The sequence below is a fragment of the Bubalus bubalis genome, chromosome 8 (genome assembly GCF_019923935.1).
Source record: "Bubalus bubalis isolate 160015118507 breed Murrah chromosome 8, NDDB_SH_1, whole genome shotgun sequence".
Lineage (NCBI taxonomy): Eukaryota > Metazoa > Chordata > Mammalia > Artiodactyla > Bovidae > Bubalus > Bubalus bubalis.
The window spans coordinates 37199415-37211108 of NC_059164.1; the positions used below are offsets into that span (position 1 = coordinate 37199415).

At 33.2% G+C, this 11694-nt stretch overlaps 1 protein-coding gene across 3 annotated transcripts in view; it reads left to right on the forward strand.

Moving 5' to 3' along the window:
* Positions 1–11694, forward strand: part of PCLO (piccolo presynaptic cytomatrix protein) — a 391256-nt gene that overhangs the window by 185931 nt on the left and 193631 nt on the right. For all 3 annotated transcript variants that reach the window (XM_025291036.3, XM_044946575.2, XM_045166378.1), the window contains exon 4: positions 1801–2559. In XM_025291036.3, the coding sequence (XP_025146821.3) occupies positions 1801–2559 (759 nt within the window). The remainder of the gene's footprint in view (positions 1–1800; positions 2560–11694) is intronic.

Sequence of the window (11694 nt, forward strand, 5' to 3'; positions counted from 1 at the left end):
TCTAGGGATTCTTCAACACAACGACTGGAACTTTTAGAATTGGACATAAGGATCAAATCAGTTTCTTTCATAAGATTTTGTATAAAGTTACTATATAGAGAAGCCACAACTCACTTTATTGCTGCTTAGAGTTGAAATTAAGAAAGAAATTGGTACTAGATGATCATAACACACAAAGTAAAGTGACCCATAATACATACTAATGTTTTACAGACAGCATTTTATCTGAAATTAAATAACTGATTTAGGTCCTTACTGTTTTAGATAATCAAGTAACAATTATAACAGCTTACAAGTTGCAAAACAGTCATTATTATTAAGCAACATTTTTGTTTCTTTAAAGAAATTGAAAACTGAAGAAATGAATCTTAGTTGTCTAATAATATTCTAGGACAATAGTGATTTTTGTCTCTAAATAATTGAAGTTATGCTACTGGAAAGAATGATCCAATATGAAGAGCAATTTGAAATTACCTCTCAGAAAACAGTACAACATATGATCACAATATTGTTTACGTGACTCTCTACCTGTGTACTTTAAAGGATAGGCATTCATTAAATGATAACAGTTAGAAGCTACATGTATAACCTTAATTTCTTACATTTTAATAGGTATAATGTAAGAAAAAGCACACCATACATCAATAAGGAGGAAATTCTGCAACATTATCCATCTAGCAATCTCTCTCCCATGTGATCATTTATGTGTGTTATGAGAGGATATTTCTGTCTTTAGTTTGCAAAAGAATTCATCAATTTATTTAAAAGGTGGATTCTCCTTCTCCTATCCCAGGTTTCTGCTAAAATTATATTGGTACAGTTACTAAAATTTGTATGAGTAAGGACTACTTCAGGAGATTTGGCTCAGGTGGCCCATGGATTCCACTTAGGAACAGAAGTAGTATAAAGTACTATGTTAGTTAGCAATTGAGAAAACTGGGGGAAAACATATCAAACAGTTTTAATTTGTGAATGCTTCTTGACACAGTTGCATAAAAAGTGTGATTATTATTAAAAATAACATTTTTTAATCTTAAATCAGATGGAGAATTATATACATGTGATTTTTGGAACTTCTACGTGTGCCTTGTCATCTTCTGCTCTGGTAGATAGAATTACATTTGATCCAAAACAAAAGATAGGAGATTATAGGCTAAGTGTTTTAAAACTTACTATTAATTGGCTGTGAAAAGAAAACTACTGTAATTTAATAGCTTTTGAAAAAATTTATGATAGGAACACTAATTTTGAAGGTATGAAGCTTAAAAACATTTGTATTTAGAACAAATGCAGATTTTTCTTTTTTTTACCAAAACAGTCATATTTCCCTGGTCTGTCTTTGATGCGGGCTTCCCTAGCGGCTCAGTGGTAAAGAATCCGCCTACAATGCAAGAGACCTGGGTTCAATGCCTGGTGTATTTGATCCCTGGAAAAGGAAATGGCACTCCACTCCAGTATTCTTGCCTGGGAAATCCCATAGAGCCTGGAAGGCTACACTCCATGGGCTTGCAAAAGTCAGTTAGGACTTAGCAACTAAACATTTCTGATACATTTTTTATTTTCTTTTTATGATGAGACCAATTAGATGCTAATCCCTAAGGATTCCTCCTATTCTTTAGATTTCAGGCAGTCTTTTTGCAATGCTCTTTTAAAAGTCAGTTCTATTGATCCAGAAAACAATGACCTACCTTCTCCAGATATAAAAAAGCAGCCAGAAATTGTCAAGTGCTCATCTTGGTAAATGTACCAAAGCAGATGTATTATAATATAGTTAATCTTTTAATTTTACTTTATTTACAGATTCAAGAATGGCTTTGTTTAAATTGCCAAACCCAGAGAGCAATATCAGGACAGCTGGGAGACATGGGCAAAATGCCTCCTACACAGGCAGGACCAAAAGCCTCACCTATGCCTGTCCCTGCAGAACAACCATTTCAGGAAACAGCAACGCCTGCCCCAGTAAAAGTGAAAAAGAAGGAGCAAGAAGAAAAACCTGAAACTGAAAAAACCATTTCAGAAAAGGTAAAAGAAACACCTTCAGGTGAAAAAATTCCCCCTAAGGAAACCATAGATCAAATCCGAGAGGAGAGTAAAGGAGAGAAAGACAAAACTTCAGCCCCTCAAGAAAAAAAGTCACCCCCTGAAGACAAAAAGCCACCTTCTGAAGACAAAAAGCCACTCCCTGAAGAAAAAAAGCCACCTCTTGAAGAAAAAAAACCAACCCCTAAAGACAAAAAGCCGGCTCTTGAAGACAAAAAGCCGGCTCTTGAAGACAAAAAGTTAGCCCCAGGAACGAAAGCATTGGTTCTAGAGGAAGAACAGAAACATGACTTACTTAAAACTCAAGTACAAATTGCTGAAGTAAAATCTGAAGGCAGAGTGCCTCCAGAAGCAGTGGAAGAAAAGAAACCGCAACTGATGGAGACGGAAGATTTACCAGCCAGCGCACCTCGGCGTTTGCCTAAAGAAGATGATGGGATGACTCAAAAAATAAAAGTACAGCCACAGGCACCAGGCATGACAAAGCCTGATCGGACGGAATCTGGAAAGGAAAAAACAGTAAGTTATGTTTCTTACCTCATTTTGCAGTTTTACGCCTGTAATTTACTAATGTCTACCTAAATGTACACCAAATGCTTAATGGTGATTTTGTAAGTAAAAGCTTTCAATTAGTAGCATTTTCAAAAAGAGTCAGTAGCATTCAGAAAAAAATACTAACATGAAATCAGTATCCCCCTTTCACGTGAAATAATGTTTGTCTTGAAATTTTTATTTACTTAGCCACTTGGTTAAGCAAGACTCAACAACTTTCTTCTCACTTGAAAATATTTTAAGATGTTTTCAATGATAAAATGATAAAATAATTGTGATTTTTTAAAAAGTACAGCCAAAATTCAGAAGAAACATTTTTTTGAAGTTATTTTAGTATTGGGTGTATGCAATATAATGTATTTAGTTCAGAGTTTTATTCAGTTTGTTAAATATTGAAGGTTTATTTATAATCCAAGCATAATCTGGAATACATATTATTCTTTATATATTCTTTTTCATTTTCTTTAATGGAAACTTTTAAGGGTTAATTGTCCATCCTAACCCAGTTTAGTTGTTGTTTTGTTTATAGTTTTAACACACGGTTACTAATTCATCTCTGGTATATGGTACATCACTCATAAAATAAATCCTGGGCTTCCTTTGTTATTAATTCATACGTTTATCAGAGCTAGAGAAAACAGATGCCTGTGTATTCTCATTCTAATGGCTAGATCTAACTGCCCCCACCCTCACCCACTGCTTCTTCTAGCTAACTACTTTGAAGAAATAGATTCTTTTTACTATTTCTTTTCTTGTGAAGCTGTCCTTGACTTTCATGACTCTTCCCTTTTTGTTCTCTTTTTTGTCTTTCTGATTGTGCTTTATGAGTTCTACTTTGACTATCTCTCTGACTTTCTCTTTTCCCATCTCTATGTGATGAGGTTTTTCTTTGAATTCTATCTTCTTTCCTCTCAGGGGAGCCACATGAACATTTGTTTCCTGTTTCCCAAATCTTGTTGTGTACCATCTGTCTCTCTTGAGTGTTGGACCTGCATTTTCAAGTACTGAGTAGATCATTTCACTTCAGAAACTCATGGTAAAGTGGAACTCAGTGTGTTCATATCATATCCAACTCTGTAGAAGCAGTTTCTGTTTCTGATAATGGCTTCATCAGTCATCAGGTCTTTAGTCTCCCAGTCGCTAATCTTTAGGGTAGTCTGAGGTTTCTTCTTACACACTGGGCTCTCCACATCAAGCTTCTGTTTCTCTGCTCCTATTCCTAAGGACGATATCCTACTTATGGCCTTCATAATCTTATATCAATGACTTGAGGAATGTAATTACTAATCAATAGGCCTTCTATTTTTCCTTTCTGTAGTATATAATTATCAAATTATTATTTTCCAGAGTTCAGACAGTATAACTCTGTCACTCAGATATTTCTAATGATTCTCTATTTGGTTTTAATTTAAATAAGAAGTATCTGAATATTTTGTTGATGCTACTTTTTATTTTACAAATTCATCACTTTTAATCATCTCTACTTTTCTTTAACAACCTCAGTATGTATATACTTATTTCTAAATTAAACCTGTGCACTATATTTTCAATATAGATATTCACAAATATATAAAAAAATCAGTGAAATAAGCTAAATCACCGTTTTTATTATGTTTATTAAATATAGATACACTTGATCATAGTGAAGTATAATTAATAATAATATTTTAGAGAGTGTTGACTGTGCTTTGATGTTTGAAAATCTTGTAAAATGTTTTAATAAGAGCTCTTTGAAATTCAGCTTCTAAGTTATTTATTTTGATATTTTGACATTTAGTGTTGATGACTCTCTAAAATAAAAAAGATAGTCCACAGAATATATCAGAAATGAAAGAAATGTATTAAAGACAGTACTTTCCAAATCTTGCTACCTGTTTTCTAGGTTTGGAATTGAAAACTATTTTTTTTTAAGTTGTGGAATTTCCATAAATAAATGTTAATCTAACTTGATACCAGTCATTTACTCCTGTTATCACAAAATGTGGTGTTCTAAAATGTTTTTTTTCTTTAGCAAATGGGTTGAAAACCCACTGGAGTTCTTTATCTACAAAGTTTATAAACAGATTAAAATATTCTGTCTAAAGTTTGTTTGAAAAGGCAAACATGACAACTTTTTAAAATGATATGTCATTTTATCTAGCATAATCATGTGATGCTTTCCAGTTATCTGTCTTCAAAGGATTGTGTACACATCATGATTCTCTTGAAGAGACAGCTTGTGTTTATTTTTTTCCGCATATACTTTCTAGTTATCATACTGATAATCAGAGTTTACTTTCTTCCTAAATATATAACATGTAGCATATTACTAATCACCATTTGTTGTGACCAAAATGTTCAACCACTTTGGGGTTCTTCTACTTTTCTCAAAATAAAGAAAAAAATCTTCAAAATCTACAACTTTTTAAATTAATTTCTCATGAGATAATCAGCAAACCTCTATGGATAAAATAAATTCTTAGTTATTCTTTATCTCAGTACAAAATATTAAAGATATTATTCAAAATATAAAGGTCTCATTACAATATGTACCACATCTGTAAAATCCTGAAGTACTCTGCAATACTGGCTTACTTGTAAAAGATGCAGTAAATGAATTTTGCATGCACTGCTATCTCTGTAACCTTATCCTTTTTTTTTTTTTTGTAAATTTATTTATTTTAATTGGAGGCTAATTACTTTACAGTATTGTAGTGGTTTTTGCCATACATTGACATGAATCAGCCATGGGTGTACATGTGTCCCCTATCCTGAACTTAAAAAATAATTCCAGAGTAGCTCTGAAACATATACATTACTATATGTAAAATAGATAACTAGTGGAAATTTGCTGTGTGACACAAGGAGCTCAACCCAGTTCTCTGTGACAACCGAGAGGGCTGGGGTGGAGTGGAAGGTGAGAGGGGAGTTCAGGGTGGAGAGGACATATGTTTAGCTATGGCTGACTCATGCTGATGTATGGCAGAAACCAACACAACGTTGCAAAGTAATTATCCTCCAATTAAAATAAAGAAATTAAAAATAATAATAATTCCAATCAAAAGAACCACTCCTCAGAATTTAACATACAGTTTTTTTCATTAATATAGATACACCTTTTAAAACAAATCACTCAGTATTGAACCACTTAGTAGCTCACAGTAGTAATGTTGCTATTGAAACAGAAATCATCAATATTATAAACTGAGCATGTTAGAAACATCTGCACTTTGATTTATTGCCAAACCTTTTGCTATTTACTTTGTGCTAATAATTTCCCCCAAACCTTCCACAGTCATTTCTTTCTTCTTTGCAGTGACACTGGCTAACAAAGAAATGCAGTTTGATTTGTCACCCTATTATTTTCTATGTGTTATTTCAGCCATATTTCCATGGCAGGAAAATCAAGTTTCCCCAAGTGTTACATGATTTTTTTGTCTTTTCCTATTCGATAAGACAGCAGCTCAAAAGAAGATTTTAAGTGTTTATTTCAACTTGTTGAATATTTGTTAAGTACTGGAATGATTATTTGCCAAAAATACTAGAAGTCTGTGATAGTGTTATAGGATCACTTGCTGAAATTAGCCAGCACGTGATGTGTTGAAGCAAGGTTTGTTAATAGCAGTAGCATATGCAATATAGATATCAAATAGTTTTCCTAGTTATGGCACATTTTTGACTAACTGTGTCAGATCTGATTTAACTTGATCATCACAGCTTTCACCTTAACATGTTGCTGATGAAAAACTGATAACAATATGAAGAGTGTCAGCTTCTTTATAAATATGCTTGTGTGTTTTCAATGTTATTAACATTATCTTTAACACATGATTTTTTGTGAGAATATCTTGTCTACCACTTACCTATTATAGGAATGTTGGTTTGCTTGAAATTAGGTAATAAAAACTACAACTGAACAATAAGCTTCAATTTAAAGGTGAGCAAATAAAGTAACTGCCTTGCTATGAATTTTTACAGTCTAACTCCCAGTTTTCTCCCAGGATTCTTCAGAGAACATATGACCAACTGACATAAGAAATCAAAGACTGCTGGTGTCAATCTATTTATTAAACATTTGTAAAATATGATTTCTATTTGGGGTTTAAAAAGACACAAAAAATCCTACGTATTTACTTCCTAAAAGTATTTACATTTTGCATACCTGGCCTTGACTGAGAACTTCTGCCTAAATACTTAAGTTGGCTTTCCCAGCCCTTTGGACTGTGGCTCCACCCTAACTTGCCAGCAACCTAGTATTCCCCCATCAATGAGAGGTTGAAAAACAGCCAAGAATGCCTTTGTGTGAATCCCAAAGGTGGCTTGTGCCCTCTTCCTTCTGAACCTGAATTCAGTTCTTCTCTGTGCACTGGTGCTGTTTTCCTGTCGGAAAAATCCCACCCGGACCTCTCCCTTGTGGCAATCACTTCTCCTACTGTTCAAACACTCTATAATGATTACTTTTAAATTGCTTTTTATTTTAAATCATAATAATAGTCAATTTATCTCTCACTGTGTTCTGAGCACTGTCTTAGGTGCCTTATCACTTAGTCCACATAACTATTGATGAGTTAAATATTTTATCTGTTTTAAAGAGGAGGAAACTAAATTTGTTATGCTTTAGATCACAAGGCTGAGAAGCAGCAAAGCTAAGATTATAGTCCAGTTCTGCTTATAAAGGCTAGGCTCCTAAATACTATACATAATTCTGCCTCCCCATGACACTTGCAGCACACTGCCTTTTCATTATTATAATTATTCAACTCCCTTAGCAATTCCCCCTCTAATCCCAGACACTTTGTATATTTTTTTACTTTGTCTATATGTTGACATTATTTTATTTATTCATTTGTCACGTGCGTCATTTATATTGTTACAGTATGTTGTTTGCATTTCTTTATTGCCACATCATTTTGTCTCTCCACTCATTCCTGTCTTTCAAAATGTGTTAGTCAAATGGAATTAAAATGTATCCTGAAATATAATAAATACTTTGAAAGGTATATTCTTCTTTGTTTTTTTAGTTTAATATTTAAAAATTATATGTTACAATGAAACAGAATACTGCTTGTCTGCATTTGATATATTACATTGAAAAGTTACAGCTCTCTTGATTTAAAAAAAGAGAAAATTCAAACATCCTTTAGCATAAACTTTTATTTCTAGTTAAAATGACCCAGGAGTTAGTATTTAAGTTATATATAGCCATGGTATATAAAGACAGCATAATTGTATAGGATGGAAAATGATGAGGTTTTCTGCAGTGAAAAGGATTCCCATGTATGCGGGACTATCCAATTTTCTCCCCAAGTCCAGTAAATTTGTGGATTTAATTTTGTTTACACTGTTCAGAATATTCAGACTAGCGATCCATTTTGACAAAACATTGTATAACTGATTAAAGATTATTCATCTGCTGTTTTCCTTTGGCCTGTTAAACTTAAATAACTTGGAGGACATTAAGCAAAAAATTAATATTGCTTCCTTTCTTTGTACAGTCTTATATTTAACCAAGAATTCAGTTCATAACTCCAATAAAAGCTTTTTAAAAAAAAAAACCTTCCATTTGCCTTCGACATGGAAGCCTAAGAGTTTAACATCTCTGAAAAGGGCAGAACTAAGTTTGGCAGTACAAAAATGTCTTGATACTAGAGAAGGCCTCAAGATACGATGCCATGGGAAGGTTTCAAGTGATTCTTAATTCTTCACTGCCTCTCTCTGACCAGTCTTCAAGTCAATAAAGGGCAGTGGAATATTGAAAGGAAAAGTAATCTGCACTTTCTGCTTTGGGTTAGTAAGAAAATATGAATCTTCATTTCTTAAAATTTTGAATAGTTTTTTCATATACAAAGACTACAAAGACTCAATTACAGAATTTTATACATGGAGAAAAAGTGCAACATATACGAAAAATAAAAGTCAATGAAATAGAGTCTAATGTTAAATGTACTTAGAAAAATACAGTGAAAATGTGTTCCTCAGGGAACTGAAAAATAACATTGCAATTTTCTTTTAAAAAGTGTGCTTAAATTATGAACACTTAACTTCCCACTGACTTCTCAATCTAAGATTGAGGACTATAAAGGGACTATACCTGGAATTTTATTCTTATGTAATAATTTTAGAGATCATTCTGGATTGTATTTGTGTTGCATGTAATAAATTAAATGCATAATTCCAACTCCTATCAATTCAAATGACAAAAATAATGAGTAAATATGAAAACTCAGTGATATTTAACCACATATGTATATATGTGTTACATATATAATCTATGCATATACTTTAGAATCATTTGAATCTATTCATTTTATTAAATCTTAATGTTCCTAAATTGCTTAATGTTCTTCTCAGTAAAAAGCATACAGCCACACATTTTTGAAGCAACTAAAGGAAAACTCCTAAGGTTTTAGTCCTAGGGAATTAGAAATTTGAAAGAAAATAAGCCTCCCTCACTTGACTCCTTTCATCACAGTCTTCTGGAGTTACAGTACTTCAAATATTAATTTGAAGTTTGAATAATTAGAGAAAATCAGACCAAACTTACACACTATGCTGTATATTCTTCTCTTAGTACTGGATACTCTTTCTTTTTTGATCAAATTATTTCCTCCTTAAGAAATGTACTCATAAAGCAAGAGTTGGTGGTGTTAAATCTATAATTGACCAGTTAACCTACATGGATACAAATTCCACTATAACTTTAACCCAGATATCTCACAAACAAGAGTGAATAGCCACAGAAAGGATAAGCGGATGGAGAGATAAGCACCTCATTATGCTGATCTCTTGCCTGGAAAGTCCCATGGACGGAGGAGCCTGGTGGGCTGCAGTCCATGGGCTCGCGAGGAGTCCGACACGACTGAGCGACTTCACTTTCATTTTTCACTTTCATGCATTGGAGAAGGAAATGGCAACCCACTCCAGTGTTCTTGCCTGGAGAGTCCCAGGGACGGGGGAGCCTGGTGGGCTGCCGTCTATGGGGTCGCACAGAGTCGGACACGACTGAAGTGACTTAGCATAGCATAGCATACCATGCTGATCTCTATATTTGAAGAACAACTGTTTTATTGTTTTTGTAGCAGCAGATGAAAAGAGGAATGTACAGGTTTCTTAAAGAGGCAAAGGGGTTAGTTGGTGTGTGATCTGATAGTACACTATTAGTAATGGAGCCGAAGGTTACTCACCTCTGCCAGGAAGTTTACATTTATGCTAGTCAGTATGACAGAAATTGACATTGTGAGTTTTTTCAGTGATCGTGGTATAAGGACACGACCAATTTTTCTTTCTAAACAATTCAGCCAAATGCTCTTTGATCGCCTAACTTGATTTCCTTATTAAACACTCCAGACACTTTATCTTAGACCCACAGACCTGTAGAACAGCATCTTTGCAGACATATTCCACCTTATAATATGGAGAGGAAGTCATTTAGGTGAAAAATCATCATAGCATCATCATAGGTAAATGATGATTGAATCTCATGAGGAATATAGAAGAAAGAAACCAGGAGGGAGAAGTTGGTAGAACATAACACTGAGAAAAGAAGGAAAGTATGAACACATCCAGAAGGGCATATAAGGGGGATTGTAGGGTAGGGATTTTGATATTTATGCATTTCAGTCTTCTGTCCAGTGTATCTTAATTTCCTTTGTTATGTTGTGTATGTCTGATCCAAATCTTATTTTTGTAAAATGCCAATAGAGCCTTCAGAATTCATTGTATAAAATTAAAATCATTCTTTATTATACTCAATAAATTGTTATATATAATCATAGTTGCATTTCCTCCTTATATGTATACTTTTATTACATTGTTATGTATTATAATATGTGCAGACTCACAATAAAGAACACAAATTACACCATCAAAATTATATTATGAAGGATCATTTTCTTGACTTTTTTTTCACAAGGAGCTTAGGTCCCCACCCCTGTGGTTATGTTAGTTAGTGAAAGGTGGAAATATAGGAAAGAAAGATGTAGAAAGCATACTGGATGCAAAATGTTGTGCTCTGGTATTGTGTGAGATGTGAGCAGTCACAATGGAGATCCCTAGAAAAACCATCTAGAAAATTTATGAGAACACTGCTTCACCTGTGATTACCTGTTCAATTTGTAGCTCTTAAGAGAAATGAACTAGTTAGTTGGGTGTTTGTCAGCCCAACTACTATGATCTCAAAATGGCAGATAAGTATTCCTTTTCTAGAAAGACATCAAAAATGGTCCAGAGAAGTTAATTTGTAGTAATCCAAAGGGCAGGCATTGTTTTTTGCTTAAAAGTTGTGAAGAATGTATCAGACTATCTTTTTTAATTGTCATGTTTTAAATTCTGCAAAAGCATTTTACCCTATAATATGCTCAAGATACATCTTTATCCATAAAGACAGATATTGAAATGGAAATGAATGTAAAATGACTAGGGTAAGGTGAAGGTAAAATTTCAAGTATATTCAAGTCTGTAGACATTTATAAATAATATTTATTAAATTTCTTTGAGATGGGATGCTGAAGATATGATCTAATAACTGTAGAAAAATAACAGGTATTTCTCTTTCAGTCAGACCAATGATCACATAGCTTTTTTGAATTTTACAATTTCTAAACATTCATTTCAAGTGATACAGAGCTTAACAATTGTGATATAGAGATTAGCAATATTGATATAGAGAGTAACAATCATACGAAGTGAAATATAGCATTTTACATCTTTCAGAGTGTCTTTAAAAGGCAATGCCTTTTTGACCTCTCTATCTCAAAAAAATAAATAAATAAAATCCTTTGCAGTAGGTGAGATGAATATTATTATGGTCATGTTACCTGCTTATTTCTGTTAAGTAAATATATCCCATACAGTTTATAGCCAAGTACAAAGCCCATTCTCTGATTCTTTGTTTGCCTATCCTAATAATCCAAAAGTATTAATTATGTTAAGAGAAACTTACTAAAGATTTCCTTTGGCCATTTGACTTCTTACCCAAAGTAAATGTACTGAGAAAGATAATCATGTTTTTGAAGGAAAATGGTTTTGAGATATACAATGATATATCAATGAAATAAAATAAGTTGTGCTTGAGAACTGACATTTGATTAAACTTTAGTTAAATGAAAACTAACCTTAATATGT